The sequence below is a fragment of the Myotis nattereri genome (assembly GCF_964212035.1).
Source record: "Myotis nattereri genome assembly, chromosome: 14".
Classification (NCBI taxonomy): Eukaryota; Metazoa; Chordata; class Mammalia; order Chiroptera; family Vespertilionidae; genus Myotis; species Myotis nattereri.
In genome coordinates, this window is record NC_138089.1 from 10,776,858 (window position 1) to 10,793,361 (window position 16,504).

At 49.2% G+C, this 16,504-nt stretch overlaps 1 protein-coding gene across 1 annotated transcript in view; it reads left to right on the plus strand.

The window, feature by feature from the left end:
- MAGI1 (membrane associated guanylate kinase, WW and PDZ domain containing 1) overlaps positions 1 to 16,504 on the plus strand; it is a 106,180-nt gene that overhangs the window by 50,907 nt on the left and 38,769 nt on the right. The window contains exon 11 of the mRNA XM_081106094.1: positions 13,953 to 13,984. Within this exon, the coding sequence (XP_080962220.1) occupies positions 13,953 to 13,984 (32 nt within the window). The remainder of the gene's footprint in view (positions 1 to 13,952; positions 13,985 to 16,504) is intronic.

A 16,504-nucleotide genomic window follows, 5' to 3' on the forward strand; every position in this document is an offset into this window, starting at 1 on the left:
AAAAATGCATACACACTCTTTGCATAATTATAAAGCCAATGTTTATTAAAGTACATTTCATTTTCAAAATTGAGTTTTCAGCTATTAAACTGTGTAAACTATACATTTTTGGGGACACCACAATGTCTCTCTTTTGGGTCTGTCTTTACTCTATAACACATAAAACCCCCCTCGCTTTCAGCATCCTAAGGAACTCAGGTTTTGATCTCATAGTGTTAACTGAAGACAGCAGTGTGGACGCATGGAGAGACGCGAGGACTTGCTGTGGACCGTTTCCTAGGAGTTTCTTTTGACCTCAAAATTCCAGCAACTGGCTTTTTCGGTTTCATTTATACCTTTTTTTTTAACAGAAGAAACAAGGTATCTTTAGACTTTTTGTGAGTTTATTTTCTACCTTTACTTTGGTTGCCTATAAAGTTTATTGTGTAGCTGTCCCCTCCTTCAGATGGTGTCTCTTGTGTGAAACGTCTGCCTTGCACGTAGGGCAGCATCTCCCGTTCTGAGACTGTGGCACCTTATTCATTCAGTTTCTCTTTCTTGCCAGAGGTTTCTTCCTAGCCTCTACGCTGAATATTTTTCAGTTCTGAACATTTTAAAAACTGTTATCCGAGGCAGAGTTTACTTACTCCATTTAACATTTTCCCACCTTCCTTCATTGGCCTCAAATGCATCACACATGCTGTACCGCCGGCTGTAGTGCAGTAGTTGCCACGGTTCTTACTGAAGCTCTTTGCATTGCCTCCTGCAGAGTTTTATAAGTCCCCCCACCTATACCATACCTGGTATTCCCCCTGTTGTGTTCCTGCGCAGATATTAACCGTGCCCCCTATTTGTGAACATACTCTTTTTTGGTTCAGAAATCTTGCTGGTAGAATCTTAAGGTCTGAAAATAGCGCTGGGTCCTTAGGAGTGTTGTTTCCATTGGCAACATGCAACATGCCTTTTTTTTTTTTTTTTTTTTTGGTGCCAACTTGTTACCTGGGTTTATTTCATACTCCTGTTTCTTTTTATGTTTCTAATGTTCTCAACTTTTTTTTCTCACCATTTGCAGTAAACACTATCCACTCTCTCATTCAACAATCGTCAGCACCGTGTTAATCTCCCATTATAGGTGAATGGCATGCAAGGGAAGTAAACAGCTGTAAAAATACAGTGTTACTGATCACACCCTCCACATTTTTTCGTGCTTAATTCTTTTTCTAGAAATCTCACCTGGTATATTACCTTTGCCATGATAAACTCTAATATACTCATTTTGTAATTTTCACATCTGAGGCATGCTATCAGCGTAGCAGTCCTCGTGGCTAGGAGCCTGGCCAATGATAAGACTGTAATGGGTGGATCCCCTCTGTCCCTGTTGCTGGCTATCAGCTGACTTCACTCAGCAACCTGCTATTTATTAGACTTATTTTGGCAGTGGCTGTGGTCAGGGGGCTTGTCATGATGTACCCATCTAAAAGCTGTATTTAAAAATACTTTCTTAGAGTTTCATAAACACTTACCCGTTTGTTGTTGTTTTATCATCTTTGGGAGATAGTTGGAATTAGGTCTGTGCCTCCGAAGATATTTATGTTGATTCTAAATTTTAAAATGTTCTCCATGGTTACTCTTGCCATAGATACCATTCACCAACGTGGGAAATGATCACATTAAAATAATAGCACTGCCCGTGAATTAATGGGACTCTGTGTGTGTGTAGTTTGCCCCTGCAAAGCAACTGTCACTTGACTTTGGTGATTGGAGGAGGAGGAGGCAGCTGTTTTTATCAGTGTCTCGCACGGGGCACTGTGACCTCATGGACTGGTGTTCTCTGCTGGGGGCTGTCTGCATCACGGACGTTTAGCAGCCTCCTGGCCTCTCCCCGCTCGATGCCGATGACACCCTGTCCTGCTTCCTTGATTTCAGACGCGGCAGATGTCCCCTGAAGGGCAGCTTCGACCGTGATTGAGAACCGCTGATTTAACCCCTTTGACACCCATCTGCTTTGCTGATTGAAAATGCCCTGGCCGGTGTGGCTCAGTGGGTTGGGCATCACCCCGGGCACGGAAGGGTTGCAGGCTCGGTCCCCAGTGCGGGGCGAGACAGCCGGTGGATGTTTCACTGTCTCTCACTTCTCCCTTCCTCTCTCATTCAAAATCAATACAATTCTTTTTTTAAAAAGAAGATGCTTGTTCTGTTTATTGTAGTTTTAAATGAAGTCAGTTTGTGGATTATTGTTTGTAGAACGTGGAAGAAATTTCATGGGAGAATTTCCCCATTTCTTCTCAGTCATCGCCTCTGCCTCTGCTCAGGGGTGGAAGTAGCACTGGCCAGTTGTCACCATCTCCCTTCCCACCCGCTCCCTGCCGCCAGCGAGCCGTGCAGGCCGCTCACTCTGGCAGTGCCCCTGAGCCTGTGCGCTGTCCTCTGGAACGTGGGGGGGCTGTGTCCTCCTGGCGCTGCAGGGAGCCCGTCCCAAGGGAGGGCTCCGTGTCCTGCCTGAGTGGAGGAGGCTCAGAGGAAGGCGGAGCGGGATCCCCAGGCTCCCACTGTTTCCGTGTGACTGTCTGGACTCCAGAAAGACAAGGGGAGGGAGGGGGCCCAGGTCGCTGGAGATGTGTTCCTCGGGTCTGTGACGGCACGGCTTCGGGTAGACAGTGAAACGGGGAAAACCAGAGCAGAATGGGGTTTTGGGGAAGTGGGGTTTTCCGGGGTGAAGAGGCTCCTGTATAGGTGATGCCCTTCCTGTCCTTGTTCTGCGGAAACAGGCTCTTCCTCGTGGAAAAGGGGGTTGATATTCGCCCCCTCCCCCTTTTTAATGTTCCTAGTTTGCGAAGTGATGAATTGACAGATTGTGACCAGTTGCTTAAATCTGTTTTTACAAAAATGTACTGATCTGTGAAACCTGGAATCTAGGAGGTTGTGAAAACAGGGTGGGAGGCGGGTGCGTGGGAGTGACATGGGAGTGGGGCTGGGATCCAGGCGGGGGAGGCAATGGGACCTCCACCCTTTGCCTGACCATCGCGTCCACCGCCTGGTCAGTTAGGGAGAAGCTGAGCTTGGGGTCAGGTCCAGGGCTAGATCTCATCGCTCTCCTCTGCGTTGCCCTTAAATAATGTGACCTGTCTGGGTCAGACTCTGCCGTGATTTCTTTGGCCTGAGTGTAAAATTCCAAAGCAAGAGGAAACTGGGTGAGCTGTGCACATTCACTGTGCACTGGGTACCCCAGAGTATCCATGGCTGACTTCTTACATATACAAAGCAGTCTCAAAACTTGATGATAGTTTTTTTAAAAAAATACATTTCCAGTGTATTGTTTTCATTGATACCCCGCGTACCTTGACTCTCAGCTTGATGAGAGCCTCAGTTGCCTGGAAAAGCCAGCAGGGAACAGCCCAAACCAGGAGAGGAAGCGAGAGGACCCTGGCCCTCGGTCTCCACTGTGAGGCATTTGCCGAGCTTCTTCCTCGCTGTACATGATCGCGGGGGGAGCAGGCATTTCATTGCCAGTGTGAGTTCCTGTTCCTTACCCTTCTCGCCCGAATGCCAGGGGCTCCTTCAAGTGCCTGTGACACATCTTGTTCCCGGATAAAAACTGTCGTTAAATAGCCTTGCCGTTCGGAATTTCCCCTGCACCTTAAATGTACTTGACCTATAGTTCTTTTTCATTGAGATTCACCCCGAGCGCGACAGTGTGTGCTGGTGGGGTGTGTGTGAGTGAAACAGACTCCCATATTCTGCCTTGACGCAAATCCAATTGGCAGGATGAGTATTGACTCAGTGAGACCTGGAATCTACTATGGGACAGAGCATAGCGGCTGCTGCTTCCCAGCGCTGTCGGGCAGCCATTCATTAGGAACCGACAGTCAGGAAAAGCTGTCCCCTCTGTGCCGCGCATCGTCCCGTAGGCCAGGGCAGATACTGTTTCAGCAAGAGGTGTTTGAAGCCATTTAATATCTCCGTGGGAGATGAATGGGGCTGCTCATCACATGTCCTTTGCTCTGAGGAAAAACCTGAGTCTTCAGTAAATGGCTCTTTAGGTCTGACTGGCAGACACGGAACAGGGCGGCGCTGCAGGCTCCCACATCGGTCGCCTGGCCTTTGTTAGCCGTGGCCAGGGCTTTCTAAGGCCCATGTGCCTTCCTAAGTGTAAGAGGTTGGAACACAGTTTTATACGGTGCCAGGGCTGGCTTCCGTCACAGTTAAGCAGTTTGGTAATAAAGTTCATTGAAATGGCTAAATAACAGACGCCATTATGGAGAGAACAGGAAAATGACCCTCCGGTTTTGCAAAAGCGCATTGCAACAGGAAGGGGATTGTTACGCCGAAGAGGTGGTGAAAACTGCTCCAGAGTGTAATGGGTTTGGCTAGAGAACAGGATCTGATATATTCTTTTCATCAGGTTTGCTTTTGGGGGGACGGGTGAAACTTTTAGCTCTGTTTGGCCATAAAAGTGCTTTTCTCAGGAAAGACATGAAGGTGCCCTTCACTGGAACACTATCGACCCCCTGGGAACATACCCGTCTGTGGGTCTCAGAGCTGTGGGGTTGGGTTTCTTTGTGAGCCTTAGTTACCTCTGGGCGTTGGGCGTGAGCCAGGGCTGTGACGGGAGTTTAGAACACAAGGTGGCACAGCGGCACCTTCTCTCCGCAGAGGAACTCGGGAGAGGAGCCGAGCTGGCAGCTCCCCAGTAAATCAAGGAGCAGCGAGGGTCAGGAGCCGTGAGTGGTCGCAGCAGCGGTTCACTTCCTACGCTCAGCACATCCACACGTGTATTCAAAAGGTGCTCCTGAACTGGGGACTAGAGGCTGGTCTAGGGCTGGGGCCTAGCCCTGGAATAAGAGACCAGGTCCCTGAGATAGGCAATAAACAAGTAAATGATAACAATCACCAATATAGACAATAATTTTAGCGCGTCATCAGATGGATGGAAACTGAGAAACGGGGCTGTGTGAATAAAGAGTGACCAGCAGCGTCACTTCACACCTGCTGGTGCCTGTACCCCTGGATGGTTTCTCTGAAGAGACATTTGAGGAGAGCCCTGCGTGGGAGACACTACCCACTCACCCGTCTGCAGGCACAGTGTCCCGGGGAATGAAGGGCATTGGCCCGGAAGTGGAGGCTGCCAGCCCGGCTGGAGCACATGGGCAAGGAGGGAGGAGTGGGAAGTGAGATTACAGAGGTGGGCAGGGTCAGATCACGGCAGCTTTGTGGGGCGGGAAAGAGTTTGCGGTTCACCGAAACGGTGTTCCGAAGCCGCAGGGACATGTAACCGGGAGACCCTCTAATCTGATTTGTGCTGTAAAGGCTGCCTCTGGCTTCCATGTGGATAATGCACTGAGGGTGGAGAATAAGGCGGAGAGAACAGTTTCAGACTCTTGCGCTCACTTAGGAAAGCAAAGTCAGTGGCAATGGAGATTTGACAGAGTGATGGATTCAGGGTACGTTTCTGAGACCTTGGCTGTGGGAGATTAAGAAGCTGGAGAAGGGCTTCTATTCCAGCTTTGGGGTCCTATAAGGATCAGCTTTGGGATGCTCGTTCTTGGTCCTGTGCCTCACTTGCATCTCTAAAAATAAGCAGGCAGGCTGAGAATCGGCCTAACAGGCAGTGATGCTGACGTAAAGGATCCTGAATGGTGTTTTTTCTTAACCTAGAAACGTCTCAGCCTCAATTTCAATGATGGGTTTTCCTTTGGGACCAGTGCCCTTAAAATAGGGGCTCACACGGCATCCTGTTTTACCAGCCCCAAACAGGAATACTTAGGGGTGTTTCTTTCAGTGACCTGTGTTGAGCTGTTGTTTGCCATTCACCTCCCCCACCCGCCCACAACCCAGGCAGCTGAAAGTAAACTTTCCATTTTAAAGGAACTGCCTTGGAGCCTCCAGGCTGCAGGTCATCCTTCCTCCCCCAGGGAGACCTCAGTGAACTGCTGAGAAGAGGAATGGGTAGCAGGGCCAACCCTAAGCACTGGCACATGAAAAGCAACTCACAGTGATTTAAAATACAGATGGTGGGAAAGTCAAGCTGTCCGTCTGGCAGCTGGGAGTCTTTCTCAGAAGTGAAGCATTTCGAGACGGAGGTGAGACCCTGCGCCTTAACAGCCTCGTCGTGAGTGATTTCTGCCCACACAGCGCTAGAGAGCTTTCCTGGAGCCGCTGCGAAGCCGGCCCGACTCCGCCCCGAAAAGGTAGATCTTGGGGCGAACATCCCCTGGAGAAGGGAGATTGGCCTCCTGTAGGTACATCTTGACGAATGAGTGGTCTTTTCAGGTTGATGGTTCTCTTCCTTCCCCTTCTGGAGAGAAGATGCCACAGCTCACTCCTGTCACTCCATCCTGTCCCTCCCCCGGCTTTTAAAACGATCCTGTTATCGCAGAGTGATAGAATACATTTACAGGCTAGATAAAGGCCTTACCCACTGCTGGAAGAACCTCACACAGATTGGGGACCAGCCACCCTGCTAGTCCCAGGCTTTAAAGTCTCGCTTCATTGCCCCCAAATGAGATGCCCGTCTTGTTATATTGGAGCCTGTGTAGCCTTGAACAGTCGGTGATCCGGGGCTGCCGCTCGGAGTGACGTACCAGCGACATGAGAAGAACTTGCCTGACTATGCACAGAGTGCCATGCTCGCTGTAGAAAGGGAGCTCTCCCTAAATTCACATCACCATTATGGGTTCAATTACAGGTTGATGTCCATGTATTCTGTGAAGCTGTATGAAAAATTGGCTATGAGTACACTTGGCCTGTACAAACACCGTTGTTTTAATTCCCTTTTAGAGGCTTATGATCCAAAGCAGATTAAGCCCCTTTGAAGGAGATTGTACAGTGCAGTGTTTAAAAGCCCAGGTCTGGCCGAAACCGGTTTGGCTCAGTGGCTAGAGCGTCGGCCTGCGGACTGAAAGGTCCCGGGTTCGATTCCGATCGGGGGCATGTGCCTGGGTTGCAGGCATATCCCCAGTGGGAGATGTGCAGGAGGCGGCTGATCGATGTTTCTCTCTCATCGATGTTTCTGACTCTCTATCTCTCTCCCTTCCTCTCTGTAAAAAAATCAATAAAATATATTTAAAAAAAAAAAAAAAGCCCAGGTCTGGCTTTAGACCACGTCTCTGCTTAGCTGCTCACCTGACCAGGTGATCAGACCGTGCTATGTAACCATCCGTGCCTCAATGTTCTCGTCTGTAAAATGGGGATGATATTAATACTTAACTCAAACAGCAGTCGTGAAGTATATGTGTGTGTCAAAGCTCCCAGCTCTAGCTAGTTATTTTTGTACTCAGCCCTTGCTTTTGAAGACCTTTTTTTTTTTAAAAAAAAAAAAAAAAAAGGAAGAAAGTAAAGAAAAGAAATGATAGAGAAGCCAAGTTTTCAACCCCTCATGGTTTACTTTACATGTTTTTGAGAGTCAATAACAATAGGACTGTCTGTGTTATCTCAATGACACCTTTGCACTTTAGGCCATTAATCTCTCAGGAATTGCATGATGACAGTTCATCCATCTCGCAGAGGGTTCTGAGCAGCGCAAGTGTTAATGACTTCAGGTCTCTCCTCACCTGTGCCAGTTCAAGGCGTATGACTTTGAGGTGAAAGGCTCTGTAAACCATTAGCAATCACCAGCTTCGCCAGCCATTTATTTCTCTTCGGGACATATTTATGAGGCTATCGGTGCTGCGTAATTGAAGCAGACCTCTCCGTAGCTGTAAAGCTGCACAACTATATTCTTAATCTTCCTAACAAAATGCCAACTGACACAGCATTGGGAGCTACTTATTCCAGACATGTGAAGCCGACCATCTCTCTGAATTATGACAGCCGTAATATATCATAATGACCATTACGAGATCCCCAAGGGAAAGAATGTTTTCATCTTTTTGGAGACACTGGGTCTGATGCGTCTGCTCTTGGCAGCTGGTATCATATTTACATTGAAAAATTGTACCACAGGGTTGATGATGATATTTGGCCAGAGGAAGGAGAAAAAAATTAAATATGTTTAAACTAGAACCATTTTTTCATTTGGTTTTATGAATTCAATTTTGTGATAGTGTTTATAAGGTCCTTCAGTGAAAATGAACTCGCGTTTAAACTTGGCCTTGAGCTTATGCTGGCACACTGATTTAGCTTTAATTAAAAAAAATACTAATAAAACAAACTGAAAAAGCATCATCACCATGATGCAATCAGGCATCAGTCACTGCCCGTGGCTGCCGGCCCGGCCATGACTCAGGCTGGCCCTCGCTCAGGGCCCAGCTCCTCCCTCTGCCCCTTCTTCACGCTGGGTGAGCTTCCCTTCGCTCTGCTCTCAGGAGCGACGTGCTCCCTTCTGTGCCACTTAACACCGACCACACTGAGTCATCACTTACGTCGCTTCTTCCTCCGTTAAAAGGATAGACTCAGCGTGTCCGGGCCAGGGCCATGTCCGCTCGCCTTTGTCTCCTTGGTGATGCTTCACCCGGCCTATGGCAGAGCTCAGCACATCTGTGCGGACGAATAGTCACGGGGTTGGTGCCTTCTCAGGATTCTGGTCTTCGCTCCCATGTGTCTCTAGCTCTGCCTCCTGCCCCCCTTCATTTCCTCACACGCTGCCCCTGAAGTTACTGGCTGAGTTGTTTGTGCTCTGTCCCCACAGAAGGTGAGCACTGTGAGAGCAGGCTCTCGTAGGTCTCATTCATTGCTTTATTTCGTGCCAACTCCTGGCACACGGAAGGCACTTAGCACAGTGTGCTTAGACAGGGAGTGAATTTCCCCCATTTCCCTTCTTGCCCTCGGTGGGAAAAGTTAGGACCGATTGTACCTGCCTTTTCCAGGTTTCTGGACTGTCCTTAGCATTTGATGGTAAGGTCGGGGCAGCTTACATTTATTTCATGGTTTATCTATTATGTATGGAACAAACAAAACAGATAACTAGTTGGCAGAGGATGGTGCAGATGGCTTTCTTAGAAGGGTTACCGGTCATTAATATTAATTGGTTAGAGCCACTGGTTTGTAGTCAAGTAGCCATCAATTCTGCATTTCTGGGGAAATCATAGATCTTCTCACTCTATTGTTCCTGCACCCCCCTCCACAGCTCTCTCTCATTGAATACTTAGTATTTTGCTCTGTCATCAGACTACCCCTCCTTTCCAGTGAAAGCATTGCCTAGCAGGCCATTATGTTTTCCTGCAGTAGCATTTTCGCTGATGAATATTAGTGTTCTGGTGTGTTCTTTTTTAAAAATATGTTTTTATTGATTTTTAGAGAAAAAGGATGGGAGAGGGATGGAGAGATAGAAACAGCCATGAGATGAGAGAAAATCATCATCAGTCGGCTGCCTCCTGCATGCCCCCTACTGGGGATCGAGCCCTCAACCCGGGCATGTGCCCTGACCAGGAATCAAACCATGACCTTCTGGTTCCTAGGTTGACTCTCAAACGCTGAGCCACACCGAGCTCTGGTATATTCTTATATCTGGTATATATATATATTTATTGATTGATTTCAGAGAGGAAGGGGGAGAGAGAGAGAGAGAAAGAGAGAGACATCAATGATGAAAGACAATCATTGATCTGCTGCCTCCTGCACACCCTCTACTGGGGCTCGTACATTCTTTAATGCAATCTCTCCCCTCAGAAGTTTTTTAGATGTGCCCTTTAGATCTTTCCAAGAACTAGGGAGGAGAAGCAAACAATGAAACTTACCTTTCTGCTCGGTCCTTCTCACCTCCCTTCTACTTGCAGGTACAGTGCTTTACTGGAGCTGCCCTTGCTGGAGGCACACACTTGGGCGGTGTGAATCTCCCCCTAGGGATTGCATCTAACGCCATGGCGATGTGCTTGGACAGGGACGATTTAACCTGAGGGTCCTAGGACCCAACAGAATGGGTTTCCCAAGGCTGGTCAAGGCTTCAGAGACTGCTTGAAATTATATGCAAAATTGTGTGCCTCTGAGCAGCTTTTCCTGTTGTAGAAAATAATGAAACTGGTAATGAAGCCATCCTTGATGCCATGAGTCCAAGAACCAACTTGCTGTTTTGGTGTTTAACCTTCTAGCCTTTGTTTCCAAAATACATATATATTCTGTTATATTTTTACTTTTTTTATATAAATTGTGTTACTGCCATTATAAAATTTCACCAAGAATAACATTTGCCATTTAGTTATATGAGCACATGTTCAATAGCATAGTTTATGGCCTTGACATTTAAAAGGAACGAGATTCCTCCTCCTCATGTTAATTGGTCAGATCCCATCGATGGCAGGGAATTTGCCATTTGTTCCTCCAAAGGGATGCCTTTCTCATGGGGGGCTCCGTTCCCAGGCTTTCTCACTTCCGTGGCTCACACTTAGACTCACTGTGAACGCACACTTCCCAGTAAAAGTTTCCTGGGATCCCTTTGAAGCCGCATTTGCCACCTCCTAGGCTCTCAGAGCCGCAGGTGGTGCAGCCAGGGGCCCTTTCTTCCGCCTGCTGCTCTCAGCATCCTCCCTCTCCCCGCCCAGAGGGAACAGATGAGCCCATTAAGACCAGGGCTGTTCCTCCTCATGCCTCCTCTGGAATATGTGGTTTACACAACACAGGCTTCCCCCTGGGAACACGAGTGCGCGTCTGTCCTAAGGGAACCCCTCCCTGTGACGTGTGGGCTGTGCCGCTCTTGTCCCAGCCGGGACGGGGCGGCCTGCGGTCCCTCCAGCCAGACCAGAGCCACGTCCTGAGATGCCTCGGTCTTGGAGGACTCGGCTGAACGGTAACCGATTTTGAGTGTTTGCCGCTAGGTCTCCCAGCTGCTTCAATCCATCTGAATAGTTTGGGCTAAAATAAATGGTAGCTTGTACCAGGAGCTTTGCTCCAGCATTCATTAGGTTTTAAGATTTAATGATATAAGGACCTAAAACAAATCATTGTTGTTGTTGCTTTAAAGCTGTGGAGTGGAATCTCTTGGTTTTTGACTTTTTAAGTACTGATCTGTGCTCCTGTAAAAGGTGTGGCTTTTTTCAATGAGGGTTTTCAACAACTAGCTAGCAAACAGGAACAAATGCCTCTTTAAATAAGTTTGTTGTTGTAAAATACAGCTTGTGTCAATGGAGGTGGGCCATAGGACTGTTCCTGGACCGTTCCCTGGACTGACGGTTCCCTGGAGGTTCCCTGGTCCGTTCCCTGAACTGCTCCCTGGACTGGCTGCCTCCTCAGGGGAGACAGACCTTCACCATCACCCGTTTAGGCGTCAGACTGGTTGGTTTCATGCAGTCAATGGAAGGTCCATTAATTAATGTGTCATTGTCTCAGCAAGATGTGAGTATGGTGTTCCTGATGAAGAACTCTAGATTAAGGCTACTTTCTGCCTCACTAGTCCCGGAACCCTGCCCTTCCTCGTCCCACAGAAGTGCCCCCGCTGCCAGTGTGGTGGGGAGGCCGTGGCCCCTGTGCCTGTGCCTGTGTGTGAGTGCGGTCAGCGCTAACCTGCTCCCCTCCCCCCCCCCCCCCCCCCCCCCGCCAGCTGCAGCCGGCTGTCCTCGCTCCCCGTTGTGTTTGGAACCATCCGTGGGGCTGCCCTCAGAGGTGGCGCGTGTCCTCTGACCTCGCTGGCCGCTGTAGTCGGCTGGCCCACGCTTCTCTGGAGCGTCCGCTGCTCCCAGGTTTCCTATGTCCCGGCCACGAGCGCCCTGTGCAGCCCCTGACTGTGCGGGTTTCTCTGTGAGGGAGGTGGAAGTGCCCTCTGTTTGTGTGCAGATTTAGAGGCAGGACCTGTAGGGCAGCCGTCGACAGGAGCAATGGCAGGGTGAGGGTTGAGGCCATGTGCCCGGGCTCCTCTGACCCAGCTGGAGATGTTTTATACATTTTTGATAGAATCATGGGGACCCCGGGTAAGGCCAAGTCTAGTTAACTGTGGTGAAACCTACTCAGTCCAGTTAACTGAGAAGGTTAGCCTGAATTAGGGGAAAATCTGAACTTTAACAAGTAGTGGTGGGTAATTTTGAAGTATAGACAGTGACCCACACTAATATAACTTGATAAAATTCATTAAGGGAATCCTATTAATGAATAAATAAAAGCACCTAATGATTATTTTTAAGAATAATGACATATCTAAATCGCCCAACATTATTCTCATCCATAGGTAAGATATTTCCCCTACAATATTTTTTCTACTTTAACATGCTAGGCAAGTGATTTTTGCCTTGTTAAAGTAAGATAAGCAGAACCACTTCCTTCCTGAATGGTGTCAAGTAGCAAAGGCAGAGGAAAGGGGAGGACATTTGAGGGCCACCCCTTACCAAGTACCAGGCTTTTAAACCTTTGGTCCAGTTAATGACCGTGGCTATCTTGTGAGGTGAGTCTCAGCTCCATTTCATAGATTGAGAAACTGAGGCCTCCAGGGCTCCAAAGTGGCTCCCTGAAAGTTTCCTCTCTGATTCCCCCTGACTCTGAACAGTAGCACTCTTCATAATGTAGTTTCCTTAGATGTGGTCCTCAGACCCCTGCATCAGAATCTTCTGGAATATTTGTTCATATGCAGATTCCTAGGCCCCTGCCAGGCAGGGCCCGGGGATCTGGCATTTTTAACAAGTGGCCCGGTGCTCCTTAGCACCCTGGAGTCTGAGAGCCACTCTCCCCAACCGCGGTGACCCCATTTTGGTGATGTGATGAGCCCTGCCACAGAGCGCCTCGGGCCTGAGGACAGGGTCCTCTCAGCCCTGACTGCAGGGGTCGTCCGGCGCTCCCAGGGGGGCCTCTCCTCACCCCTTCCACGGCCCTATGTCACCTGCACCGAGCCTAGCACGGCTCCTGGTTTGACAGGTCACTTCCAAGGGAGTAGAAACCCTCACAGTACGTGGGGATCATTTTCTCTAAAATGCTGATATTTCCAAGGCAGAATCATCAGATCCAAGTGTACCTTTGGTGTCTAATACAGATGGAATTTGCATTTTACATTCGACCCCTTGCTAAAACCAGAAAAAAAAATTTTTAAAAAGAGAGAGGGCAGCTTGCAGAAATGATTACCTTGGAAACACTGTTAGATGCTTGCTTCACTCTTGCTTCCCAGCTCTCCTTTGCTGCGCTCCCCTGGGACACATTCCCATGCGCCCCCTACCCCCTCTGACTCTAGAGGTGAGGAGATGAAGGTGCCCTCCTCCCAGCTGTCTCACCCCCACAGAGAACAGGGCGGGGAAGAGCCAGCAGGCCCCCTGACCGGCTTCGTTCCTCTGCCTTCCTCTCTCTCCATGATTCTCTCTCCCTCAGCTCTGTGAACCTTCTCTCATTCCCCAGCGACATGCCTCCCTAAGGGACTAGTCCCCACTGAGTCCCTTCCCGCAGGCTGAATAGGAGTTTGCTGGGATGACTGACACACGGGGGGTGTGTCCACGATCCGTAGGGGGTCCCAGACCAACTTGCATTTGTGTTCTGTGCTGGCACAGAGCATCCGTCTTTGTTTTGGTGTTGTGCTCATCAAATAAAGAAGGCATTCCTCTCCTGGCAGACAGAGACAAAACAGAAAGAAAGAAAGGAAAGACGACCCCCCCCCAAAAAAAAAGAAAAGAATTAAATTTTAACCATATACTCCACTGAAATTCAATATATACCCTATCCTCTGTCCTGATTGGTCCGCTTCAATTGACAAGTGGATCGGGTAGGAAGGAAATATCCTGGACTTAATTGTAAGTTAAGTCTGTCTTAATCCAGAAGAGCATTTGAGATTCTGTCCAAGTGTTCAATTTCCCGGCTGCGGAGGTCTGTGAATTTCTTTTCCCAGCCTCCAGGCTGCTGCAGTACAAGTCAGCATAGCTAATGCAGATAGATCTCCTGCCCCGGCTTCCTCCTCCCTCTGCTTTGATTCGATATGAACAGCCTGGTACCTCCGAAGCTGGGGAGAAATCTGACATAACTCTGCAGATGGCTAGGTTGCCGTGAAGCGCCTGGGGATTGTTCTTTAAGGAAAAGGTAACGTTTATGTGCTAATGATTTCTTTTCCCCTCCCCTCCTTGTTGCATTTTTTCCAGGGCTGCCAGTTCCCAAGAAGAGCCCCAAGTCGGTAAGGACTTGCCAGTTACTTGGTGATTATTTGGGGGGGCGGGGGCCGGGGGTGGGTGGTGGGAGGGGACGCTGTCTGGCTTGACTTCGCTAAATGTGCTTTGGCGTGGATGGGGGACCGGAGCCCGGCTCCGCATCTGAAGTTCTGGGGATCTGTTTGGTATAGAAGGTATGTGGGTTTGTCTTTAACTGCCTAGTGATTTGTGGGCTGGCTGCGGGAGCCAGGATAACGGGAGCAGGACTGGAATTTTCTCTATATGAATGCAGCCCGGCTCTCTCTCAAATGGATGACTTTTTCTCAGATGTTTTAACTTGAGACAAATGCTATTGTTTCTTTTGGGAGGAGAATTAAAAAAGCAGGCTCCACCTGCTTCCCCGGTAGCCTGCTCTCAACTGGTGTTCCCAGCTGTTCACGTGGGCAGACTCTCCCCGGGCTTTCCTAGGCACTGAGTGATGAGTGATTTACAGAATTAAAAAGCCTGGGGCTTAAGGAGGAACCACTCTGCCCTGTATGCACACCCATGCTCACATGGAAGGATGTTCCGTCCCCAGCACGGAGCACAGACATTTCCTCGCTGTGGAAGCGTCCTTTGTTGTTTTGCTGGCTTTAGCAGCGTTATGCTGCAGGTATGGGATTCTTAAAAAAAAAAAAAATCAATGTGTTGCTGTCCTTTCTAGTCTGGTTCCCCTGAAGATGCATTACCTGGTTGACGCGGTAGCTGATTGCCTGGAGGCTATAGTGTTTTGATTGGTGGTGTGAGCTTCTGCCCCTGGGGCACTGACAGCAAATTAGAATGCTGTGTACAAAGTCCAGACCCCATGCCTGTGAAATTGATCTGAGAGGCTCCCCAATTCATTGCAGTTGGGATGAAGAGGAGCCATTTCCATGTGGCTTAGGACATTTGGGGGAGGGGCATTTTACAGCTTCCTGTCGCCTGGGAAAGGAGAACCTTAAAACTTTGCAGCTCCTGGCGCTGCAGCTGGATTCCTCCCACCTGCCCCCAAGCCTGGCAGCAGTAGGCAGAAGTTCATTAAGGGGCTGAGAGAGGGGGCTCCCTGCGTTTCGAAGCCCCACTCCCAAGTTCTCCAAATACTGGTAGATGCTTCTGACGACCACCGAGGGATGATTGGTAATTGATGTGATTGCAATAATTGATGTGATTGCAATGGCTTTGTGTCGTGATGATGGGCACCTGTGTCTTCAGGGCTGCTTCCCTTGTCAGTTTGTGTTAATGTCCAGGCACATAAGTGCTGGTAGGCACCAAGATGCCAGAGCCTGTCTCTGTGAGTGTGTGTGTGTGTGTGTGTGTGTGTGTGTGTACATACCCGTGCATATGTGTCTCCTCATCCCTGGGTCATAGTCAGAAACCTGTGCAGCCTGCCGAAAAACAGAAGCAAATCTGGAAGATGTGTCACCTGAGCTTGAGTTAGCAGAGCCATCCTTTTCTCCCTGACCTGAGCCACGCTACACAATGGACCTTTTTACACACCCACATGGAACGGAGTCTTAACAAGGAGCTTCCTGGGGGAGACGCATCGGTTTTGCACAGGCAGCAAGACTCGGTGCGGCGTTCCTTTTTGTGCAAACTTCACTGTGCAAGAGGCTCACTTGTGTCTCTTCTTCCCCAAGTGTTTTGGAATTCCCTGCTGCACTCAGGGCATCAAACAGCTCTAGAGCCTGCATTCACCGAGTCAGTGGAAAGACTTCCCTGTGACAGTTTATTTTTGCAGAAGCTGTGTCATTAGCAAGCAGCAAGCCAATTACTCAGGCTGCATTCCCAGGAAAAAAGCTCTTAACTGCTTTGCCCACAGTCTGCCGCCTCTTAATTACACAAGCCAGGAGACCGTGTGTGGCTGGTTAGAGAGGAACGAGCCCCAGCTTGGGGCTTGTCCTCCGACGCCTGTGCCCTGACAGGGATGTGGTTCTCACAGCGTGCTGGCTCACCGGCAGCTGCTGTTCAGGATCGGGGGGCCATCAGCCGAGGTCTGCTGCCGCCAGTGGCGCGGCGCGAACACCTGTGATCAGTGGGTGCTCTGTACGGGCAGGCGGAAAGCTTTTCCCTTTCCCGGTTGGAATTTCAGTGCTGTCCTGCCAGAGACAGATGAGTGTGGGGTTTTCCTGGTGAGGTCGGAGGGAACCCCTGGGGTGCTGCGTGTCGCGGTTCAGAAAGCCGTTCCCCTGTGCAGGCAGGGCCGCTGAGGCAGCTGTGGCGTGAGAGGCAGGGCTGTGCTACACTTGGATTTCCCGTCAGCTCTGCGATGGCCTGTCTTAACCCAGTTGTCCTTTTTCTTAAAAGCTCGGGGCATGGCTGACTTGCTCATGTGACTGACAGCTTCTTTTTGCCCTCAGAGCTTTTTTAAAAAATGATGTTTTCAGTAATTGAGTAGTTGGGTTTTTATTAGAACGGAGGGACTTACCTTTCTGGTCCTGATTCCCATTCTGGATGGTCTCAATAGCTCACTCTTAATAAGCAACGCCACCACTCATTTAAAGGCTAACTTCATGGTTCATTTGCTCACT